This window comes from Neurospora tetraspora (genome assembly GCF_033439725.1).
Source record: "Neurospora tetraspora strain CBS 560.94 chromosome Unknown B0H65scaffold_3, whole genome shotgun sequence".
In the NCBI taxonomy this organism is placed as follows: Eukaryota; Fungi; Ascomycota; class Sordariomycetes; order Sordariales; family Sordariaceae; genus Neurospora; species Neurospora tetraspora.
This window is the reverse complement of record NW_026944385.1, coordinates 472,855-498,532: the sequence shown is the minus strand read 5'-3', so window position 1 is coordinate 498,532 and position 25,678 is coordinate 472,855. Positions and strand designations below refer to the sequence as shown.

Here is a 25,678-nt window from a genome sequence, read left to right as displayed (position 1 = left end):
GAGGGTGAGCAGCTGAAGAACGAAGGTCCGCTCGGTATCTTCAGGAGAACGAACATGGGGAAGACTAGTCATTTGCATAGTGTTTCTTGAGATGTCATGGTAAGGAATCGATAGGAACTGAGGAGTGGCTTGGATTAATGGGCGTTGGGGGACAAAGGATGGGAGATGAATAAATGCCCGAGCGGCATTCGTTGCGTAATAGTAGTTTCTCCGCATGTATTCTTGTGAGACCTCAGCAGGCACCAGAAGATCGAAACAGCGGCTCGCTGTACGGCAACGGGCAAGTGCCGACATCTAAGACATTGGGTGATTACGAGTACATGGCGCAACAACGCATTTTCACATTCGCAGACAATTCTGTCAGCGTAGAGCGAGCTCGTGGAAGTTCATGGAAAGAGAATGAGATTTTCATCAAAGGGTATCCGTATCAACAGCCGTTACTCCATCCTGCTGCCATCCTCCGCCATCGCCTTGCTAACATTGGGTATTAGGGGTATTGGGTATTAAAAGAAAACATTCCTCGCCGTCACTTCCAGTCCGATATCATCAAGTCGTAACAAAGACCATCAAGGCCCTAGGTATCCAGTTCTCCCGGTTCTTCCAGTCCGTCTCTCACTTCCACCACCTGTCATCAGAGTCGTCGCAGACACAAGTGTGTCATCACGTCATACGGGTAGCTGCATCGGTAACCTCGTTTGGTTTGCTTGCATCGTTTGTCCACTCTCCATGAGCACAGCAGCAGGGCTTCGTCACCTCACAAAGCGAGCTTAAACGACAGCAGCAGTGCGGGGAGTAGCGCGGTGCCACTGCCACCAGGTGTAGAGGATGTTGAACAACAGGCCGAAGCTATAGTTGTAACATTGTTAGCAATTCGTCACAGGAATACACAGCACACCCGAAACTGGAAACTTACAAAGCAATAAACGTAAAAGCCTCCAACGCATGCCAAATAGAAGGAACATAACGGTTCGAGTAACTCTCAGCAGCGAACACGACCGAGACCAGCCAGAGGTAGCTGAAGATGAGGTTGAACAGCAAGCTGTAGCTAGGGCGCGGGTGGAGCATGAACGAGAGCAAAAAGAAGGCGACGGTGAGGACGGCGATGACCAGAATGTACACCAGCCGGTTGCCCGGCCATGCGTTCGAGCCGGCGTACTTTTTGATCTGGTGGATCTCGTAGGCCGAGATGCCGAGCACGATGACGGACGAGAGCCAGATCAGGATGTTGCTGAGCGTCAGGATCGGGTGGAAGACGCCGCGACGGTCGGCGTGGTGGGTACCATGGGTGGTGGTGGTCGTCGTGTGAGTGGTGCGGGGAGCGCGTCCGAAGGCCATTGTGACTGATTTGGTGTTTTAGATTACGATTATTGAAAGGTGATTAAGTGTAGGTACTGTTGATCTTTGTTGATGCTGCTGGCTTTATGATGGTAGGCTGACCGTCCTGCGTTGTTGTTGCAAATAAACAGTGTGGAAGCAAAAGGAGTAAAGGTGAAGGAATGGGAGTGGGAGGGAGAAATGCTGGTCTTAAATCTGGTGACGGATGGAATGTGTAGAAGTGGGCAGAAGGACTGGGAATGAGCAATGTAGTTACCGTAGTTGCCCATTCACTTCACTTGTCATTGTCTGCCTCGTCTCAGGCTTGGTTCTTTCCCTGACTGCCTGTCCTCCCACCGTCATTGATAGGCTCATCCCAACCAGTCACCAACGAGAATGTGGTGGAATGTAACGGATGGCCAAGAACTGGGCAGGTTTGTACACCGCAATTGACCAAACACAACTGGCCAGCACCATCATCCATCATTCCTGCCTTGTAAGGTGCCATGCTCGCCATGCTTGCCAAGTCTCTCCTCTCCAGTCACTTTCCCGACATCACTCTTGTCTGTCGTGCAACCGGAGCGTGTGATGGATGGTGGTCTCCGGGGCGGGCACTCACTCATTGAACCATCCACATGCCGTTGATGCCCTCGTCCCAGCAAAACGTGAATAAGAAGAAACGAAAGACCCTTCATCCAATCCCTGTAAATCCTTCCCGAGAGCTAATGCGTGCCTGTTCTGACGTCGGTGTAAAGAGAAAACATTGCTGACGACCGGGGAATGATTGGATGGCTGGGATCTTGACCACCATGTGATTGCTAACAGTTTTTGCCGAGGTACTCACCATACGCTGTTAGTGTAGGAAGCTCACCCCCGATGCGCTACGTCATTTTGCAGGGGTGTCACAGCATGCCAGTCACCCAAAAACTGACCAATGACGCTTCTCCTTAGATGTGCCAGTCTTGACAAAACAACCTCCCCCCTCCAAGGAACCATGACGGATAATCATTGGTTTTCCGCAGTCATGGGATCAGGCTTTTTTTCTTCATGATGCCGAGCCTTGCGCCAACAAAACATTCGATGCCCGACTTGTGTGATTCATCCTGTCGATTGCCCAGCGAATATCGAGATGCGGTGATGGCTGACCAATGCGACACTGATGCGCAACCACGATGGTGTTCTGTCGCAAGGATTGGAAGAATGCGAGGGTGACATCCGCAACGGCTATCGGCACTCTGTTTCAGTGCCGGCATCGATATTGGCCGAGTATGGGTGTTGCAGTCACAGAACACTCCCGCTTGCAACTCTGTGCCGCAATGCGGAGATATTGAGAGACAAGACATGATCCGCGCAACGACCACAGAAACCCAAGATGCGACTAGAACCGACGACGATACCGCTTGATTATATCCAAAAGCTTATAGCGACAAAACATTCCTCAAAACCTCTTCTAGCTTCACCTCCGGCTTCTCAATCACCGACCTACTCCTCCATGCCACAAACCGATCCGGCCTCACCAACACACACCCATCATCCTCGACTTCTCTCTTCTCCGCCCAGTCAAAGTACACATCCTCGTAATCCTGCTTCCAACCAATCGAGTATGCGACAACCTCGACACCCAACTTCTCCCCAACCGCCTTCACCGCGTCCTTCCACGCCTGTCCGCCTGGTCCGGTAAGCAAACAGAACCGCCGATGTCCCGCCAAGTCAATCGTCGACATCTTCTTCCCAGGCACCCGTGTGTTCAACCAAGCATGCGGCAGCCTGCGTCCGGGATACGTAGTAACCTGGAGCGTCCTGACCGCATCCTTCGGCGCAGGCGGCGCCTCTCCCTGATCTGCTAGATATACCGCGTTCGACACGTATTTCTGGTTCATCTCGATGCCCAGCCCGTGGAACTCGGTTGTGGTATTCTCGATCCCGTCACGGAACGCCTTCCTTCTCAGGCGGCCCTTCTCACCAGGGTCCTCAAACTCCGCCAAGATCTCCGCCACCTTCTCCTTGTCGTCCTCCAGCAAGCCCAACGTCTTCTGCCACCCAAAATGGTCGCGCAACCCTTGATTCGCCCTGGTCACGATATCCACGCCGACCGGCTGCCTCTCCTTGTCGAAACTGTCCAGCAACTGCTTGCCCGCCTTGCCAGACATGACATAATCCACCTTCCACGCCAAGTTGAAGGCGTCCTGGATGCAGGTATTGCTTCCCAGCCCGTTAAACGGCGGATGCCGATGTGTCGCATCGCCAAAGCAGAACACATTCCCACCATCGGAATACCGCTCCGCAACCACCTCGTTAATCCACCACTTGCTCGCATGCAGCAGCGTCACCTTGATATTCTCATCCCCAATCACCTTCCTCACGCGCGCCACGTACTCCTCGTTGGTAGCGCTCATATCATCCGCCTTCAAATCGGTTCCCGGCTGGGGCAAGAAGATAAACATCCACTCGTCCCACGCCCTGACCATTCTAACAATGCACTCCTTGCCCCAAGCCGGGTACTCCTCTTCCTCAGGGTTGATCACCCAATGAAGATTTCCCGACCGATTCTCCATCAGATGCGACAGATCGGCGCGCGCAAAGACGTTGAGCGCCAACCCCTGGCCAGGCTTCTTGATGAGGGGCAGCTGCAACTCGCGGACGACCTGACTGCGGGCACCGTCGCACCCGAAGAGGTAGCGCGACTGGATGAAGTAGGTCTGTCCCGTGAGCTCGTCGAGGACTTCGGAGAGGATAACATCCGGAGATGGGCGCGAGAGGCGCACGTAGCGCGTGTTGAAGCGGACGGTCCAGCCGGCGTGGGTGGCGCGCTTGACCAGGATGGGTTCGAGGAGGGTTTGCGGCAGGTCGATGTGGTCGCACGGGCTGGCGGCTTCGTAGGCGCCCTGCGTATGATATTTGTTAGCGTTTGGCGGCGGCTTTCTGGGGAAGCCGGCGAGGAGCTAAGTAAACAGGTAAGTAACCCACCTTATGCTTCGGATCATGACCCCACGACCAAACCCTCGCAAACTCTTCGCCCGCCATGCTACGACACCACCGCGTGTGCTCCATGTGCTTGCTATCTGTCCCGGCGTTTCTGCATTCTTGTTCCAGTTCGATGTCTCGTAGGCATTCTGTCGGGAAACAACCAACACTGTTAACGGTTTGCGCCTATGGGATCGGGCAGCATTACGTGAGGGGGAAGCAATCCTGCTACGTACCAAGAGCAGCCATATTGGTGATATGAGCTCGTGGTGTATCCGCAGTGCCGGGAGCGGCCGCGATCAAGATGCCGGTTCGTCCTGGGAGTGGGAGGCGTTAGTCGTCAGCGTCGAACTTGGGGAGATCGGAGATTGATGGGTGATGGATGGCTTACCATGAGCAGCAAGAAAGCAAGCCAACGCAGCACCCGCTGGTCCAGCGCCGACGATCAGCAGGTCGGTCTGGAGGATGTTGTCGTGTTTCTCTGTTTGCGTCATGGTGAATCCCTCTGCTTGGTGTTTCTGGGAAATTCGGAAAGGGATCAAACTTGAACAGCCGTAGAGACGGAGACTCGCTCGGGGGAACCCATCAAGTTATTTAACTCGGTTCTACACTACTATGGAGAGGGCAGGAGAGGAGCGGGCCTCCTCCCTCGGCCCTCCCCGTCAAGGGTTCCATTGCATCAGAAGCGGAGTCGTACCTTCCTAAGCCGATAATCTAGCGATCAAACTACAGTATATAACGCCTTGGCTTTGGCTCTCTCCGTGTTGGTCATTCTGTGCTGCCATTGGTGGCTTGGTGCTTCCGTTGCTGTAAGCATCCGTATCCCGTTGGCTGTGGACTTGTGAACATCGAGGCTCTCGATCCCAAGTCAATCTGAGTAAAGCATTACGAAGACGGTGACGGTGTGGTTGGTGACCGGGCCTGTGCGCCTAGGCAACGCGGGGCGGGCAGGCGGCAGGAGCGGATCGGCACGGCACCTGCTTGCGTCGATCGGAACGGGGGTGGGATGGTGGTGGTGGAGTTTGGAGATGAAACATTTCGAGATACATATTCATCACAGTGTTTTCTTCTCACAAATACCTTACATAAAGTATTACGGATCACTGTACTATACCCCTATCATATTACCACTAAGCCAATGTCATCTTCAAAAGAGTGACGGTGAAACGAGACACCCAGTTACCAGTTAGGCTCGATTCTAGACCCGCCATTATAAACATGTTGATAATCAGGAGGAAACATGGAACAAAACCACTTTTGCATGCGTTGCACTGCTTGGTCAATTGTTGGTCAGACGCCATGTGGAGTTGATGAACCGTTGTTCGGAGAATGTGGGGATGTCAGCGAGCGGTTAGCGGCCCGGAGCGGGGTCGGGGTTATAGCGGGGTTAGGCTAACAACACCCGGCGGCGTTTGGCAGGGACAGGGCGGAGGTTTCTCCAATTGTTTGATGTCTCCAAATTCCACTTTATATTCCCAATTTCTCCAACTCTTCACCTCATCAAGTTTTCTCTCATTCTGAATGCCTTCTTCTCCATCACATACTTGTGTTCCTGATGTACAACACCGACGGCTTCCTAGTTGGCTTTCTGGTCAAAAAATCTTTGAACTATCAAAGGAACAGCAGCAAATACCGACAATTGGAGATGTCTGCCATTCGCCTCATTATCGTATCCGATGGGATGCCTGTCGTCTCCCGGGGTGTGTCGTTTCCCATCTCGACATGGGCAGTTGGGCATTCCAGTCCCATTCCTGCCTCAGCTTGCTCGGGTCTTGGTATCTACTTCAAGAACAATCACGCGGCCCGTCATCTTGTACCCCCTCCCGCTCGCCCTGTCGCCGTTGGTCACTTGCCCATCATAATATATATACGAAGGGTGCTTCGCAAGCTCCCAGTAGAGCCTACCAAGCTTGAGCAAAATAGAAAAAGGAAAAAGAACAAAAAAAGAATTAACAAGCGATATCTAACCAATCTTGAGATTTAGACTCCACGGGCTACACGCGACCGTGACAGGATATTCCAAACTCGAAAGTCTGGCTGCATACTTCGATAAATGGCACTGGGCAGTCTCAAGGCGGGAATTGAACCCACGTCCTCACGGGAAGGTGGTGCGCAAAGCGCTACCGAAAACCATTCGGCTATGGTCCCCAAAGTTTGCTTCGGGGTACCGCCTGTTGAAAGATCGCACCACTGACCTCTCTTTAAGAAACACCTGCGGTTATATGATCAAGATCAATCCGACACGTACATGTTATGTGGCGTTTTGTCAGCATCTTCACGGCATCCAATTTAGATGCTCCTCCAGTCAACCTATCTGTATTTGTTTCCAGTCGCTCCGCCAGTCTCAACACTCGATCATCTAGGCACTGTACTCCAAGACCATATCCCCAGGCGAATTTTACATCTGAAACCAATCTTCACAATTTCACAATCAGTCCAGGACAAACAGTCGACACCACGGCCACTCAGAGCAATAGCGAGGACTGTCTTCGGGTGAACTCTAGCAGGACCTTGAAAACTCCCGTTGGCAACATCTGGAGCCCGCGGTACTCTTCTAACACCTTGCGGCACCTAATACCGACCTCGAGCTAATGATCCTTGCGGTCCAGTTTTAATTCTCATCAAATTGATGAGTGAAGATGGCCAGGCCCGTGGAGGAGGCGGTCAAGAAGACGGAGATCAAGAGGTGGTGAGCGTCGTTTATTAATGTTGGCAGCATCCGATCTTGATGCGTTATTATGGCATGAAAGAGATACAAACCTACCGTCCTAGACATCTTTGCGTGTCAGAACAGTTGCCCCGAGGTCCTTATTTGGGTCTGATATTAAAGAAGGATGGCCGATTGACGAAAGGCGGTTTGACCCGCTTGTGTCGAAGGGTCTGCTTGACAGTGACTATCACTCCCAGAGATTGCTTTCATGTCATCAGACAAGGGCGTCAAAAACTACAAAGTACAAGCCTTCACGGTCAAGCGGGAACCAACTCGAACTCCAGCCGACCTTCACCTCACGCGGCCAAAGTTCGCTCCTTCCTCCGGCGGCTCCAGGTTCCGTTCACTCCCGTCCAGGTCCCCTTCACCCACGCGGCCGCCTCCGGGTTTCCACGTCCCATCTTCCATTCACCTTGAGATCCTTGTCCGACTACAAATCCGCACGCTACCCCTCCCTCCTTCCTTTCTCTACCTCCAACTAGCACCTCTTTCTGCAAGAGCGCAGCACACGTCGCGACAACGAAATCTTCGCCCCGGAAGAACACCCTTCGTGTTTCCTTCCTTCCTTTTTGTCGCAGTCGTTGGCGACAGGCGAAATGGCTGACGAAGAAGAGGGCCGCCCTCTGTTGGGCACTCGCGATTACGGTGATGGCGACTCCGGTGATCACGAAACCAATCATCGTGAGATGGATTACGAGGATCTCTGGTTCGACCCCGAGCTTTTCGCTCACGTGCATTCTCATACAGGTACGCCAATTATATTCCGCATTCTATTTCACATGTCCATTTTAGAAGACATAAGCGGCGCAATGCAACCCGTGAAAGATACTAACTCACGCATCCGACTTCAGGCAATCCAGTAGCGGGCCACTACGTATGGGTCTGTGTCAATGATGAGCCTGTAGAACGCTGGAGTTAGTTTCACTTTCAAAACTTCCGGACTTACTACATATTTGTCTAGACTGACACGGCCACGACAGTTACTGCGCTAGGAAGGGACAACGCTGGGTATGAGATTCAAGCAGGCAATGATGTAATCCGCTTCCAATTTCGCTGCTTGGACGATGAGAACATGTTACGGCTCTTCACGTATTGGGAAGAGATCCTAAGAGAGCGCGCCAGCCAGGATGCAGTCGCTGAACAAACCTCTGCCACCGAGAATATCGTCCCCGAGAACACCATCCCCAGGAATATCAGCACCGACAGCACCATCACCGACAACACCATCACCGAGTGTACAACCGAAAACTCTTCTATCGAGAATCCCACCGAGGAGACCGACGAAGTAGCAACCACCGACATGAACAATGACGGCGAAGATACTGCCATCAAAGCACCCGGCGGGCGAAATGCCCTTGAAGTGGTCAAACATTTTTTCTTTCAGCCCCTTAGACTGCCTCCTATGCCACGCGGCCTTGATCTCACCCGACGTGCGGGTCGGAACCAGTTTAGTTTCTGGATTTTGCACGTGGTTTTTTCGGTCATTTACTGGGTGGTTATGAATTTGTACTCCATCTACCACATGCTTCTGTTTCTTCTAATTATCGCAGACGCGTTTGGCTGCGAAGGGGCCGGGCGGCTACTCAAGGAGCTCACCTTTGGATGGCTGCCCATAGCGTGGCTGGGCTGGGCTAGGAGTGACGAAGGCAAAGCCGCGGAGCAGGAATACACTGCCGCTCATGACAGAGTGAGGGCCGAGTACAACGAGCAGGTTAGACAACTTCGCCTTCAGCGAGAGGCGCGGAGGATGGCGTGGACGGGTTAGTTTCCAGGGAAGGCATGTGGAAACTGCATGTCAGGATACCTCGCGAGGGTTGAGTATTTGGTCAGATAAACGAGTGTTTATTGAGGACGCAGCAGATGGTACAAGAGAGCGCTTGACTACGGGACTGTTATCTCGTTCTTTCTTTGTATAGGTATTATTGTATTAGTACCGCCTGCTCTTCAAGCGATTCATAAGTGTGAACGTTCTTACTTTACTCGCACATCACTTTACGATAACGGATGGAAAGACATCCATTTCATAGATTCATATTCTCTATTTTGTCCTACCTAACATTGTAAGTTTCCTAACGCCTATCGTTTTATTGCATTGCTTCACCATCGACACAGCATCCCGTCGCGTCATGTCAACACCGCTAGTTCTCTAGGCTAAAAGAAATAACGGCCACATCATTCTCTTTACATCTCGTCTGCTCTCTCGTGACCGGCATCTAGACTCCGGCGTTTGGCTCGGCGAGAATCTCAAGGTTTCGGGAGAGAATGAGTAGGTTCTATGCCATTGACAACACTTTGAGGGAAATGCAAAAGGAATGAGGACTATCTATCGAACTATACGTCAAACAGGTCGTTGTCCGGGAAACAGAAGTTTATAATGCTATACGAAAGTCTCGATCTTTTTCACTAGCGAAGTGTTTACGTAGGGGACACGGTGACAAGCAGCTGGTTCATAATTACATGGGCTCTAGCTAGCACCAGGTGAATATCTACAGGTAAACATTGAAATCCGTGGAAATAGTTTCCAGGGGTCTTTAAAGCCACCAACTCCCCCTCCCTAATATTCTCGAAAAGTCCCAGCATCAGCAACAGAATCAGCATCCAAACCCAAACCAAAGTCCTAAGACCAAAAGCCACTCCCAAAGCAACCACATAAACGTACCTACGATACAACCATTGCCCAAGAAATCCACCCCGTACATCCTGTCACATTCCCGTCCAGGACTCTACTAACACACCCCCGGGCCCCCCCACCACCACAGCACCATCAATCTCTTCCCTCTACCCCTCAAAACCCCAAACTCAAGCCCCTTCCTGATCACCAGGAATAACCAACCACCAATAAAGAGTCAAAATGTGCTACGAATCCAAGTGCATCTGCCCCCACTGCCGCGGCACCACCGCCGAGCAAGTCGCGTCCTGCTCGGAGGTGCTCTTAGGAGAGAAGAAGATTGCCATGGGCGGCTGCAGCAAGGGCTGGGAGACCGTCTGTCAGATGGAACCGGGGGCGTGTGTTCGTTGCGAGAGCCGGAGGGCCCGGAGGCAAAGAGGAAGAAGCGAAAGAGGTTGAATGAAAGAGGTCTGGGGAGGAAGCCGGTGAACTGGGATGCATCATGCAAGGGGATTTTGGGTGAAAGAAAGGAAAGGAATGAGTTGACCTGACCGCAGTCAACGATGGACCATTGGACTATGGGCCATGTAGTTGGATGTACCTGGGGACTGACTTCAGGTTACCTAACGGTAGGTAACCAGAACAAAAATGGGAAACTTGCCACTTCACACCCGGAAGAAAATGCAAAACCTGAATTGACTGTTGAAGCAAAAAGCGAAGAAAGAAAGAAAAGACAAAAAGAGAAAAGAATTTTAGCTGCAACTCGTTTCGATCGAGTGACCTCCGGGTTATGAGCCCGGCGCGCTTCCGCTGCGCCATGCAGCTTTTTTTTTTTTGTGTTGATAAAATATTTTCTCTGCTCGTGGTCTTATGTACCTACCTGACGTGATATCTTATTCTAGTTCCCGTCATCACGCCTTCACACTGCCTGCCTTTGCGGCCTTTGCCTTGTGGTTTTGTTCCTTCTGTTCATCTCGTCAATCTTTCCTTCGTCCTTCCGGAAGCCTTCGAGTACAGCGTTCACTTGGGCATTCCACAGGTACTATTTCGTTGCACGAAGGACTTGAGATTGAGCTGACATAACCGAGGGAATACACTAAATTGGCCGAGGATTCTAATTTGGATGTGATTATGAGCATAGGGTGACCGAGCCACAATATCACGGATAATAGGAGAGCAGCAAGACTTTACAGGGAACAGAGCACACTAAACTTTCTTTCCATTATGTTTACGCAACCTGTATTGCAATGACCGCTCGCCAAAGACGTGTCAATAAGCCTGGCTCTTAACTCGTCTGATCTTATCGAGCTTTGAAACAACAGCAAGCTGTCATCCCATAGCACCCACCGGTATTCGGAACTACCTACTTCCTTCCCAGTCTGACAACCATGCTTGTCTATTGAACTTTACCTATTGTACGTGGAAAGAAAAGTGACAGAATGAGTGAATAAGTGAACAATAGCACGAAGAAGAATACAAAGGGTTGAATAAGCAGCCCCAGCACTACATTGTGGCACGTATCTCTAACCTAATCTTGGTATAAAAGCCCGGTAGCATATGTAGCGAGAACTTGCTCCCTTCACCTTTTTTCACCAGCATCAACAACGACTCCTCTAAAGGTCTTTGTTAACGGTGATTGTCACTCCAAGAGTCAGTAGTCAGTACGCAGTATCATACGATGAACTATTCAACTTTGAGTTTGAGCCAAATGGCCCCCAAACCAAACATGCTCCTCTCACTTACCAATCAGTCAGTCACCATCACTAACCCAACACTCACCTCAGACTTCACCAGTCACTACCTGGAGGCTACCACCAAGCAAATCCGTGTCCCTCAAACAGCAAAAGCGACAAAGTCAACGAAGAAACATGGCCGAATACATCGCAATCCAACGTGAAGCCGAAGCCCGCATGGCGCGAGAGGCAAGAAGAGACCGCGAGCGTGAGGGTAATGACAATGACAATGACAATGGCAACGGGGGCAACGGGGACAATGGCGGCAACGGGGCACTGGCGGCAACGGCGACGGCGGCGGCGACGGAAACACCCAAGCTCCCGACCGCACCAGGTTCTTCGTCTCCATCAACTCAACCGCCGATTTACTGATGAGAGATCAGACGTGGGTTTCTTGTCAGGATCGTAAGTCATCCATCATTCCCCTTCCCCTTTCCCCCTCCCCTCCCCATTTCCATCCTCATCTTACTTAACCCACAAGCTAACCCCATTCCACTCCATCGCAAACAGCCGAGCACCTCCCCATGATGGTCCGCACCATCCTCTGCGCCCTCCTCACCCTCGGCTCAGATGGAGAAGACGGCTACGGCGCCGGCATCCACGTGCAGATCACCAAGATGCAGAACAACAACACTGCGGGACGGTACCGCGGACACGAAGGAGAGAGAAGGCTGCGCGAGGTGGCGATGGATATGGCGGGTGCAAACGTGAGGCCGGAGAGAAGGCTCAGATTCGAGGCGGGTAGTGCCGAGGAGCGGGAGACGATGATGATGCTGCTTATGGAGTTGGTGAGTGGTGGGATTGGGGCTTTTGATTGAGGGGGGCTTGACGGGGGATTGCGGAAGGGGAGAATGCAGTTGGGGAGGGGGGGACTGGAGGGCGGTGATGCATGGTATGGAATGGAAGTTAAGTAGGCAAAAAGATAGTGAGTGGCCTCTGAGGCTCACGGATCAGGATCGGATCCCATCACGGATATAGGAGAGGTAGAGCTGCGAGAGATCCAAGGTTAGCACACCGGAACTTGGCAAGCTTTCAATAAAATATCACTCGGTGACATCTTCTTCTTCTGTAAACGCAACGTATTCTTCAGATTAACGAGATATGTTCTTCGTCATATTTTTCCCTGTGGTCTTGACTTTGACCTATCATCGGAGTCTAATTAAGTTCATCATTTGGACGTTGGTTGGCGTTGTCGGGGAATCGAGCTCCGTCCTCGTGAGTTGGAACAAAGAGAAGCACCTAACTTGCCTTGTGTTGGGCCTGCGGCTCCTACCGCTGCGCCATGGTGACGAGACAGATTTCTACTCTGTTCGTTGGGAACAGGCGGTGGGAGGGAGACTGATAAAGACGGGAGGCTTGTGGAGTGATGGGAGTTCTAATGGGAAAGAACTTTCAGTTGGTGAAGTGCTGGTGAGGGATGATGAGGAAGGAGGGACTGGTGATGGAGTGTCACTGGGATGCTGGTTTTGGAGGAGGAAAGAGCGAGAGAGATGGCAGAGGCAGACATGCAAAGTTTTTCCTCGATTTTGGCTTCTGGCCTTCATCGCCAGCTTGTGGACATGCAAAACATCCAACCCTACATATTCACGCGTCATCACTTCGACATTACCCCGCCTGTGCCCCGCTATGGAATCAATGGGAATAGCGACACACTCTTCGCTGTACCATGAAGATTCTGAATGCAGAATGACCGCAAGTTGTCATATTGACTTTGCAAAATTTGAGTGTTGGAACTTGTGTCGTTGTAGAATCGATAGTGTTACACGATGCTGGGAGCAGTGGATTCAGGCGCGAATGCAACGCTGAGTAACGACACAAACGAAAAGCATGTGAACAACTTAAAAAACCCCGGAAATGCCACGGATATGATCAGATTCCATCTTTTCATTGCTATTCCTGAAAGCAGCGAGGCAGTGACTCTTTCTGTTCCGTGATGTTGCCAGATTGGGAGGGGGCAAAAGAGCTCCAAGATCCCTTACAAAATATTGGCTGTTGGTTCGTTGTTGTACTGCGCGTTCTAGAACAAAACATTCCATGTCACAAAACCAAGGGTCCTCAAGGGTCCTGTCCCACACCATTTCGATACCCCAGCGTTCTAGAAGCCGGGCCGCAGCTGCTTTGACGTCCAGCAGGCTCATTGCTCGATTGACTTTGAATGGGTTTTTCTGTGTATGTGAAGAAGAAGCTTTTAGGCGAGAGGTATGAGATGGAGTGTCTTCGTGGAAGTTGCATCCAAATCATCCGAGAATGTGAATTCTCAAGTCCGGCGAATTTGCAAAGATGAGATTCTGCCGGTGGACGAAAATCCGGTGTTGCGTAACGGACTTGGAAAACGATACGTACCGCACCCCCAGCCACCTCCAGCCCCCGCACATCTACTACTCAGAACGGTATAGCTTCTTAAGTCCCATGATCGTATAGTCTTTACCTCTTTGGGTAATATATAAATACGCGTGTGGAGTTGTTGAAGCTGAGTTAGCTCGTGCACGGCCGTTATATTAACTTAGTAAAATTGTAAAAGTTATAAAAATTATAATATAAAGTGTAGTATTATAAGTAACTGTACTATATTGTTGCTGATACTTAATATTAGTCTCCTTGAATTGTTTGATAGCCTTACTAATGGACTAGGGAAGTCTAATTCTTATAGTAAAGTCTTTCTGGCTGTATTTTATAAAGGGAATTACTTTAGTAGTATAGATCGGTTCGATGAGTTTTCATCTCCCTTATAAATAGGTTCGATGAGCTTTACGTTAAGTAACTGCTTTGATAAATTCTACGTTAAATGTATAATAATAGTACTATTTGGTATGTAAAGACGTTCGATTAATTCTATATTGAACAACCGCTTTAATAAACTTCATATTAAGCGTATAATAATAGTACTATTTCGTATATAATGTATAATAAATGATAAGGTTGGAAAGCGAAGTCTAACTCTTATAGTAAAGTCCTTTTGGCTATTTTTTATATAGGAAGTTATTTTAGTAGTATAAATTGGTTCGATAAATTTTATATTGAATAACCGCTGTATGTACTAGTAATGATAAAATTATAAAGTTAGTAAAAGTTAGCTAATATGTGTATTAATTGTATTTTTAATACTACAATTACAATATTAACTCTAATGATACCAAATTTATTATGTAAAATACCCTAATTATTAGCAATCGGTTAATATATATATTAGAAGGATTTATAGTAGTGCGTACATGCTATATTAAAAAGTAATTTTAATATATTTAATACAAGTCGAAATATTTATATTAAATTTTATTTCTATAATTACAATATTAACTTACTCTCACTACCTCTAATTATACTAGATGAATATTGATTGGAATATATAACTAGTATTCGATTTGTGTAATTACTATAATAACTGGATTTATCTGTATATAAATTGTATAAATCTCTATATGTAATATGTAGTATATTAGTATTTCTAGTGCCTTTTATATATAAATCATATATATTATATAAAACGCTGTGTTTAACTGGCTATATTTCTAGTACCTTTTACGTATGACTGGCTATACCGCTTATTAAAAGATTAGATTTATTTATGTATTAATATTTAAATCGTATAAATTGTCGTTTAAAATACTCTACGTTATTAAATATTTTGTAATATAATTAGACGTATATTGAAAGATTTTAATTTAGTATCTAACCCCCTTCTACGTTCTAAGGTCGAGTTCTCTATATGTATAAATTGTTTATAAGATCTTTAAACTCTCTATTAAGCCCCTAAACTTTCGCGATATACTAGGTACAAATACGCTCTGCGTTTATAGAATTAAAACTATATTCGTAATACGCTAATTGTTAGAAATTGTAAAACCTAAAAATTATAAGTTCTAATTACTCTCGTACCGCTTACCGTTGATTAAGGTTATATCGATCCTTTTAAAAGGGTGCTTTCTATATAATTCGAGTCTCAAATTATTTATATCCCCTATTTTACTATAGTTCTAATTAGCTAGCTAGACGGCTGGCTAATAGGGTATAATAGTCATTGAAGAAGTAATATTACTAGAGATACTAATATAGTAGTTACCAACGTTTATAAAATTAGTACTTATAAGTAATAAATTGCTAAATAAACCCTCCTTTATAGCGGTTAATACTAATAAAATAGATTAAATGTATATTGAAATATTCGCTAGCATTGTAAATATTATGGGGCGAGGCACTGTTAGGTATAGGGTAAGATATACGTTATTGTGCGGAGGAGAGGAAAGGAAGGTGTACGTAGAGGACTGGCTATATAGGCGAGAGCCCTAGTGGGCCAGTCCGTGCACGCGCACACGTACAACTACACGTGACTGCTGTGCATGTAGCTAGTGCGTATATAGCTCTAGGCTATGGCACCAGCTCTAGGCATAGTATATAAGGTAGTTAGTGCAATACAAAAATATTATAGGCTAACCCTATAATATTATCCCCCCTCAAAAAAAGCTCTAATAACTTCGAATTTATATATATATATATAATAATCCTCTAAATCATCTATTTCAAACTCTCCGCCTCTAGCATTTTATTATAATTTACAAATTCCGCCTTTAATATTCGACCGGACTAAATATCTATTAATCGTTTTACTATCCTCGTGAATACTATCTCTAATCCCCGTTCTTTATATACTATGAATTTATTTTCCGGTCCTATTATAATTATAACCGTATCGGATAACGGTTGTATAATATTGATAATAGCGGCGGGGTCTCGCGTTAGGCTATACGGGTAAACTAGCGTCTCAGGGGTATTCGTGGTTTTAGAGTGGCGGTAGGTATTAGAGCTTATTTAATTAGTATAATTTCGATATCCGGCGGTATAGGTTTATTGGGAAATTCGTTATAAAAGCGCTAGAATATTTCTTTATAATCGATAACGTTATTCTTAAATTCCTAAGTCGGTTAATTATTACCTTTCTACTTAATATAGTAATGTTAATAATAATTACCACTAAATTAGGCGTAATCGATAAACCTTTCGAAGTCTTATTCTTTTTATTCCTTATAATTATCCGTTCTAATTATTATATGACCGTTATTTACCTTTACGTCCAACAATGTATTTTAGCCGGGTAAAACTTTACTGATCTATAGCTATATTATAGAGACGTAAAAGATTAATAAATACTTTATATTAGTCGGGAGCGCGAAATATACTACATAATTCTCCGCCCAGGTAATATAGAAAGGGCCCTCCTATTATAGGTAGAGCTTTAAATATAATCAGCCGTTAGCGAAATTTATTATATTGAATAAAATTATATTACTAGGGTAGTATTTAGGAAAGTCGATACGTTTCTTATTAATATTATTTTCGTATTGCTTTTATATCCGCTAAATTTATTATATTATAAAGTCCTAAATCTTCTAGAAGTAGTCCGCTAATTTGGTAGCTTTATAATATTCTTTTAATTAGGCTAAGGAGAAATTTGGGGGTAATAGGGTACGAAATTTAATATTTATCTATAAGTAGTAGCCGTAGTTAGCGAAGAAGGGGGAGACGCTTATTAACGACAATATAGTATTATTTCTAATAAATTCCGTAATTAATAATTATTTCGTCTAATTTATTTATACTTAATTAATATAAAACTATAGAAACTGTTCTATTTCTGTATTAATATACTCTATTTAAGTATTAATTTAGAGGTAGAACGTTAAAATTAATTTATGGATAATAGATAATTTTTTACAAAGGGTAAATTAGAAACGTAATAGAAATTAAGTATTTTTATCGAATAAAACGCTATCCGGCAGACTATAAATTGAATAAATCCGGTTAATAAAGTAGTTTATAAATTCCTCTACTTTTAAAGTTACTATAAATATATAGTATTGTATTTTAATTAATCGGTCGATAACGATAGTAATATATTTAAAGGTCTGGCCAAAATAAGTATTTCCTAGTAGTAGGGTAATATAATCGATAGATACGTCTCTCTATAGTATTAGAAAGACGGCTATAGGTTTAAAATATCCAATTAAACCCCGTTTTAACGATTTTATTTTTACGTAAGGGAAGTAACTTTTATAGAAAGTCCTTATATTATTGTATATTCCTTCCTAATAAAATTCGTATTATAAGAATTTATATATAATATTATAACCGGGGTAGCTTACGCCAGGAGAATTATATTAATAGTTAATTAATTAGAATTAGAACTCTTTATTATAGGGGTTAATAATTACCTTATCCCGTTATTTCGTAATGCCATTTATAGTATAATATTTTAAAAAAAGTATAGTAAAAACGCTTTTTAATAATCGGTAGCTACTAGTATTATATTTCGTCCGTCAAATAAGAAACGAATTCTTATAAGAAGATAAATATTTCGTAATTAATACGGATTAAATCGTTGGTAGATTTATTATCGAAATTGTCTATTTTTAATAAATAGAGGGAAAAACCCGCCGTAGGGTCCTCCTTAAAAGGATAACCGTTTTCAAATTACATAGGGTTTAGAAGCGAACGTTTTCTAATAATAAATTCATTATTTTTTATATTATTTAAATAGTTATTTAATTTGCAGCTTAATACGTCCGGACGGAAGTTCTTGGAACCTAACGTATATTTAATTAAAAAATTCAAACGGGATAAAAATTAGGATTACCATATATAATGTTAGGTAAACTATTTATTAGTTGTAAAAGTCTATAAATTTTCATAGTCTATTAAAATATTGAAAGGTTACTAGGCGCCTTCGAACTCTAGCCTCTACGCTTCTAGTACTTTAATAATAACGAAGAATTCTTTATTATAAATATTGTAATTATATTCCTACGAAGTACATTTAGTTAAAAAGTAGGTAATTAGATATAATATTCCATTTTTCCTATATTAGGATAGAGTACTTCCTATAGCCTAATTAAACGCGTCCGTTTCAATTACTATTTTCTTAGTCTAATCGTAGATCCTTAATATAAGAGCCTTAATAAAAACTATTTTTAATATTTCCAAAGCAGATTAATAGCTATTATTTTAAATTTAGGCGGCGTCCTTCTTAGTAAATTCGTAGAGCGGTATAATTATAATAGAGAAATTTTATATAAATCGTTAGTAGAAGTTTACAAATCTTAAGAAGGATTGTAGGGACTTCTTAAATTTTAGGGCCGCCTATTTTATATATATAATAATCGAAAACTTTTTAAAAAATTATACTACGTAGGGTAATATTAGTAATAAATATTTCATTAAAATTTATATTTATAATAGTACTACTTTAATTAACAGGCTTATCCGTAGTAGAAATAAAGGTAATCTTTAATTTATAGAAGGGGTTAGCGAAATTATCATAATAAATACTATTTTTAAAATTTAAAGCGAAACTTCGGGGAATTTTAAATTATTTTATATAATTATCATCAGCGGACTAGGGGAATTAGAGAGCGAAAATCGCCCGGACTTCCTTAGTAATTTCATTATAAAAATAATATACTTTTATTGTATTATTTAATTTATAATAATTAATAAATAAAGTAAATTAATCTTGGAAAATTTATTAATATATATCTTTAATTATTTTTAATTTATCCAATTTGTAACGAATGTAAATAATAAAATTGATATTTTTGTATTTAATATCGAATTCGGCAAAAAGGTCTATTAGAATCTTCTATTTCCATTTAGTATTATTGTTAAAATATTTAAAAATTATATTCAAATCCAATTTAATAGTAGAAAAAGGCGTACCATCTAAGGACTTAATAATATATAAAAACCATTTAATTTCGGACGCAAAATAAATAGCTTTGTTAATTTAATATAATTTAATTTCTATACGCTAAGCGCAGTAGTACTTAGTATACTCCAAAGGGGTATTACTTTTAACGTTAAATAATAAAACGTACGAATAAGATAATACCGATTGATTATTACTAATAATTATAATTAATATATTAAAGTCATTCGAGGGGCCGGATTTATTAAGGATAATATTATAATTCCTAAGGGCGGAAATTTAAACCGGGTTATAAATAAAATTAATAGTATTAATTTATTTTAAATCGATTACGGAAATTATTAATAACTTTAACGTACTTTTGGTATTCGTTTTAAAAAACGAAATTAATATTAATTTTAAAATCGGCAAACGATTATCTTAACGTAGCAATTTCCTTATATAATTTATTAATTTTAAATTTATACTAAAAACTATAACAGCGACGTTATTATTAAATTTAATTCAATTTTTCTAAGATTCCTCTAAATCTTCCTCCGCTCTTTAGGCGTAATCGTAAGCTTCGATAACGTTGTTGTAAACTAAGCAATTTAAAACAATAATTATATCGTAGAAACCAGGGATAGTCGCGAAGGTAAAAACGTACTCTATAATCGAATTCGAAGGAAAACTAATAAAGGGATTACTATTAAAATTTATAAATACTTCTACGAAATTATTATAAATCGCTTAATTTGCGGGGTTAAAAATTTAAAGGGCTCCGATTATAATAATTATAATAAAATTGTTTATAATAACCGGAACGTCCAATATTAATAGTTAAATTAATTATAACGGCGGTAATCTTTTACGATTACTATCTTTAAAGTAAGAGGGGAGAGGGGACTAGATACTTAATTAATTAACTCCTAACTCAGCCTAACGATAGGTTCGAATCTTATACTTATCCCGTTAATAAAAGCCCAAATCTTCAATCGCTTAATTAATTAATTTCTCCCTTAAACGCGCGTAGCGTAATAATAGGGTATAATGAACTATTACAAGGCGAGGCACTATTAAGTATAAGGTAAAATATACGTTATTATATAGAAGAGAGGAAAGGAAGGTATACGTAGAAGACTAACTATATAGGCAAGAGCCCTGGCTGTAACGAGTCTGTAAGAGTAAGGCACAGCGAGTAGTCGTATAAGATTGAAATACTATATTTGACAAGGAAAGAAAGAGAAGAAAAACTATACTAAAAGGGTGTAGTCAAAAGAAGGTTTTGTACAACTAGTGCCAAGACTGTACGAGCTAGGCAAGCATGTGGGTTTAGCCAACTAAAAAGCTCGCATCCCTATCAATAAAGTAAGGACTCTATCGATAAAATAGAATACAGCTTAGTAATAACTAAATTTAACCCCTAAGTTCTAGCCCTATAATATTACCCCCCTACTCCCCCTTAGGAAGCTCGGTCTACCCTTCTAAGGAGTATAATCTACCGTACAAAGTATTGAGCAGCTAATTACACAAAAATAACGAAATTTATTAATAACCGTTCCTAATTTAATACCTAAAACGGGGAAGAAATTAATAACACTAAGAAAAATATCTATACTAAGCCCCCAAATAAACGCTATACAACTACTTACTTCTTACCCGAATGGGTAGTAATATGCCTATTGCCTACCTTTATAGAATTATGCTATAATTTAGTACTAAAATTAAATTAAAGAATATTTTTAGACCTTACCCAATTCTAGGGCCCTCTTTTATCGTACTATATTAATAATTCGTAAGAAAGACAATTAGTATTAAGGCTATTACTTAATACTTCGTATCGCTCTACTTTTCCTATTAATAGGAACTTTATCTTTACCATTATAAAGATAGCTCAATAATTCTTATACCTATAAAATATAATATTTACTGCCCTCTTACGGTTATATATTATAATAGATTCTCCTAAAAATACGTATAGAGGGGTAAAATAAAATTCATTAACCCCTAACCAATAAATACTATATTTAAATAATTATAGAGGTCCTTCCTTTATAGATTTATAAACCTCCTTCTACCGTAATTTTATTAGGGCTACCTTTAATAGGGTATTATTTAATTTAAGAGCTCCTCCTCTTAGTTATTATCGTTGTAACTGCTTAAGCCCTTAACCGGGTCGAAATAAATTAATTTTATTTCTACCAAACTAATATTATTCCTCGGATTAAAACTACCGCCGCTATTATCCTCTCATCTATCTCCTCTATATATTAATCGGCTGTAAAGAATTCGAAGAATGATTAATTCTTATTATCGAAACGTTAATTGAAATATTAGGCCACTATTATTATTAATTATAATATACCTTAGGGACGAAAAGGTGGAGGCTAAAAAAAAGTATTATTATTAAAGTATTTAATAGCGGGCGAAAGGTAGGTGATAACTTTATATTGTAGAAAGCGAATCTATCTACGTAAAGGCTTGAACGTTCGAAATCTTAGGGAAAATTAGTACTGTTATTAAAAGGGACGGAAATCCAGGCAATAGTAGTTAAAATTAAAGTAGATTGTAAACGAACGGGGTAAATCGAGCGAAAAGAGTATCGCTAGGGATTATAAAAGCGGTAAAGACTCTTCTAACGTACCGGCGAAAGGGAGGCGATACGAAAGACGTAGAAAAAGGGGTACTATTATTAAAAGATAAGAGACGAAAGTAGTATAGAGAAGGAAATTCTTTAAGCGTACTTACGAGAGAATAGTAAATATAACGGAATATTAAGAAGAGGGTTAAATATAATATAATGGGTCTATAAGAATAAAGCACAGCGAGTAATAATATAAAGTTGAAATACTATATTTAATAAGGAAAGAAAGAGAGGAAAGATTGTACTAGAAGGGTGTAGTCGAAAGAAGGTTTTGTACAACCAGTGCCAAGACCGCATGGGCTAAGTAAGTATATGGGTTTAGCCAACCAGAAGGCTCGCATCCCTATCGATCAGGTAGGGACCCTATCAATAAGATAAGATATGGCTTAGCAATAACCAAGCTTAACCCCTAGGCTCTAGCCCTATAATACTGGCAGGCTAGTCCGTGTACGCACATACGTACAGCTGCACGTGACTGCTGTATATATGGCTAATACGTATATAACTCTAGGCTATAGTACCATCTCTGGGCATAGTATATGAGGCAGTCAGTGTAGTGCAAAAATGTCACAAGCTAGCCTTGTGATAGTAAAGACGCTTCCTTTCCCTCGCTTTTAGTAGAACTAACTTTTATACTAATACTAGGAATTGGTTGAGTCTAAGGTAATTGAATAATTCTCGTAAAAATCTAATACAAAATATAATTTTAACTTTAGCAATATAGTTAAAATATTGAACATTTATATATAAAACGTATTTAGTAATATTAACTAAAAAGAACTACTATATAATATTCTTATTTTAAAATTTTAAACTAAAATAATAGTCTTCAAAAGGGTTAATTATAAGTACCTATTCAAGAAAAGTATAGTTAGTTAAGAAAAATGGGCGCCGACAATTCCTAAGTCTCTTCCAATATTCTTTAGGTCTCCTCCGATATTCCCTAAGTCTAAAAAAAAAATCGAATTCCGTTTTATTTACTTTAAATTCTTAAAGGGACTAAAGAGGGGGTTTATATTTATAATAATAGAAGCGAATACTTACGAATGTAATTACCCTACTACAACTTTATATCCCTCTAATTCTTTTCGATATACCCTTATATAGGGTCGTCTTAATCCAAATAATCAACGGTAAATTAAATAGAAGTAATATAACCCTATTTAATACGTCTCTATCGAATAGTATCGACTATATATTCTAAGTATTCTTTATAGCTATTATTAGTAAATTTCCGTTTGAAGGTCTATTCCACGTAGATGTAATAGAGGAAGTGGTTAATTTCGATATTAAGGAAGGCTAATTTTATAGCGTATTATTCGATAGTAAAATCGTCCGTAAGGAAATAACGAAGTGGTTATAATTAACTGCTATAGTCTATTACCTACCCCCGCACTATTAATAAAGCTACCCTTATAATATTACTATCGGCCTTTTCTATAAAGAAATAATTGTAAAGAAGCTAATAGCTGTATTTATTACGAGCAAGAAGGGTATAGAATAACTAACTAAGCCAATTCGTATTGTATGTGGTATTTATAAGAATGAGGTACCTTCGTTGTTATAATATATCGAGTTAATTTAATAGGAGGGGAAGAACGCGTTAGTTAAACGTGCACAAAAAAAAATAAAAAAAATTTAAAAATGATAAAAATGAAAAAAATGATAAAAATAATAAAAATAATAAAAATAATAAAAATAATAAAAATAATAAAAATAATAAAAATAATAAAAATAATAAAAATAATAAAAATAATAAAAATAATAAAAATAATACAAATAGTAAAAATAGTAAAAAAAGATATATTAACAATCGACTAGACTACCCTACGAGAAATCTCGCCATCTAATCGCGTAGCCTCAATAGCCTTACTAAGCGATTTAAAGCTACTAATATTCTTATCTACTATTATTTGGGTAGATAAGTACTATAAAACCTAATCGATTTTTAATTGGGGGACGAAGTCCTTACTTACGCGATATAGATTTAAATGAGCGAGCTGGAATACCCTATCTTGATTAAATATATCGTACCTATTAAATTAACGACCTTCGAAATTATAGAATATAAGTTTAGCGGCTTTTAATTCGCTATCGTTACTATAAAGGGTACGATAGATAGTAGCCGCTGGGAACCCTCTAATAACGTCGTTAGAAATTAATTTTTTTAAGTTAAGAATTCGCTTTATTTAATTTAATAAATTTATATTGTAATTATAAGGTTTGCTAACAGTCGTCTTTATAATTATATTAATTAATATACGTATTACCGCGTCGTTAGTATAGCTAGTATAGGGGTTATACCAAAAAATTATAACCCTTTTCAATAGATAGTATTGAAGGTTACACGAAGTCTTATCGCGTAGACCTTAGGGTTCCTTGCCTGTGGTATATATCCTTTTTTTTTCCCTATAACTAAGAGCGTAAATATAGTTTCCTACGGTTAAGGTACCGGGTAGTAAACTTATACTAATTAGTCTAATAATATATATTATTAAGAAATAGTTAGTATAGGCGGTATTCGTCTATTGTAAATTCAATTTTATTCTCTAGTTTAAAAAACGTTTGTCGGTACCAAGGTAAGTCTTTTAGTAGTACGTATATAATTTAATCAGTAACGGGGGTACGGTCGGCAGCGGAGTCGGTAGCGGTAACGATAGTGGGTTTATCTTCTTGTACTTCTTATACGGGTAGTGCGTTTAGAATAGGGGTAATAATTATTGGTTATAAAAGAATATTAGTTATAATAATTTATATAAGGATTATTCGTATAGTATTTACTACCTTCCAACGCGTTTTCGAAGACGGTATTATTATTGGGCGCGAATAAATCCTCTTCGTTTACTTTTGCGGCTTAGGAAAGCGTGCTGCGTATAAGTTAGTCGAATAGTAATTCGTTAATATTGAAATTGCGAAGTTACTAGGGATTGTTAATATCCTATTCGGGCTTGTATTCGAAAAGCTTTTAAAATTCTTATTAATCTATAGCGATAGCGAGGGTAGTATTGATGCGATTCGAAGTACTTGTATAGGGAGAAGTAAAAAGATAAATAAGAGGAACGCGAGTAGAGAGAAATATTAGTATATAGATTATTTTATTTGTCTTTTTAGGAGGTGACCGTATTAGTAATAAGATTATTGTACCCTTACTACCGTAATGTACCAGATTTCGTGCAATACTGGTAACTTTCTTAAAATACTAGCAATTTTGTTATAAATAACGGAAATCGCATTGTCTAAATACCCTCTATTTATTACCAAAGTTGTACAAAAGTATACGAAAGAATAGTAGTATAATTATATTGTATCATGAACTGCGCGCATGTTTTGGTAGTGCATCTGGTTTTGGTGTGTACGGCTAACACATCTTATGTTACATAAATATTTACTATGTTTTTTCTGGGAGGGAGGATGTGACTGGGGGTGTGGTACGTATCGTTTTCCAAGTCGGATACGCAAAGCCGAAAATCCTCCAATCGACAGGGGCAATCTCGGACGGTCCGATTTCGATAACGGATCGATAACGGGTCCGGGGCGGGGAATGCGCCGCTAAGATTTAGTGGACTCCACTTATCGTCTCATGTTGCCTGGACCCCGGCCGCAATGACGCCAACCTTAGCAGGACTTTTCCTTCTTATTCCCTTGCCAAGCCGCTGGCAGGCCCAGGCCACCAATCGCTTCAAGCATGGAGCGGCAGGTGCTCGGATGTGACGGCACTGGGCTGGCTTTACCATGACGTCACAGGCTCACAGGTCAACGGTACAAAACGGATTGCGCCCGCATTTGAAGCGTCTTTTTTCCGCACTGCGATTGCTGGGCTTTGGCGTCTTGGGGCCAGATCGTTCTGTTTTTCTCTCCCTCGTCCTCGTCCTCCCCAGCCATTGTCGGATTTACTGGTGATTGATTGATTCTGTGTGTATCTGACTCGAGCGCTCTCTTCAGAAGGTATGGGGGTTCTGGGGGTAACCTATATTTGCTAAGACTTGTTAAATTAGGTGGTTGGGAGTCTAGCATCTAGTCTATATCTAGC

At 41.7% G+C, this 25,678-nt stretch overlaps 4 protein-coding genes and 1 non-coding gene across 5 annotated transcripts; 2 read left to right on the top strand and 3 right to left on the bottom strand.

Moving 5' to 3' along the window:
• Positions 1-767: 767 nt before the first annotated feature.
• Positions 768-1,335, bottom strand: B0H65DRAFT_547272 (uncharacterized protein; the record flags this gene model as incomplete). Its single annotated transcript, XM_062829505.1, has 2 exons — positions 768-846; positions 914-1,335. The coding sequence occupies 2 exons, from the start codon at positions 1,333-1,335 to the stop codon at positions 768-770; spliced, it is 501 nt and encodes a 166-aa protein (XP_062682525.1).
• Positions 1,336-2,309: 974 nt separating this feature from the next.
• On the bottom strand, positions 2,310-5,038 carry B0H65DRAFT_556900 (FAD binding domain-containing protein). Its single transcript, XM_062830068.1, has 4 exons — positions 4,670-5,038; positions 4,515-4,595; positions 4,282-4,427; positions 2,310-4,199 (listed from the first exon to the last, which is right to left on the bottom strand). The coding sequence occupies exons 1-4, from the start codon at positions 4,770-4,772 to the stop codon at positions 2,733-2,735; spliced, it is 1,797 nt and encodes a 598-aa protein (XP_062682524.1). The 5' UTR covers positions 4,773-5,038; the 3' UTR covers positions 2,310-2,732.
• A 2,158-nt stretch (positions 5,039-7,196) lies between these two features.
• B0H65DRAFT_570233 (uncharacterized protein) lies at positions 7,197-8,981 on the top strand (the record flags this gene model as incomplete). Its single annotated transcript, XM_062830441.1, has 4 exons — positions 7,197-7,412; positions 7,471-7,735; positions 7,840-7,902; positions 7,969-8,981. The coding sequence occupies 4 exons, from the start codon at positions 7,197-7,199 to the stop codon at positions 8,751-8,753; spliced, it is 1,329 nt and encodes a 442-aa protein (XP_062682523.1). The 3' UTR covers positions 8,754-8,981.
• Positions 8,982-9,839: 858 nt separating this feature from the next.
• On the top strand, positions 9,840-12,147 carry B0H65DRAFT_547269 (uncharacterized protein; the record flags this gene model as incomplete). Its single annotated transcript, XM_062829504.1, has 3 exons — positions 9,840-9,998; positions 11,381-11,663; positions 11,840-12,147. 3 exons carry the CDS (start codon positions 9,840-9,842, stop codon positions 12,145-12,147), a joined length of 750 nt encoding a protein of 249 aa, XP_062682522.1.
• On the bottom strand, positions 10,350-10,421 carry B0H65DRAFT_t151. Its single transcript has one exon. It is a non-coding gene; the product is annotated as a tRNA-Met (tRNA).
• Positions 12,148-25,678: the final 13,531 nt, after the last annotated feature.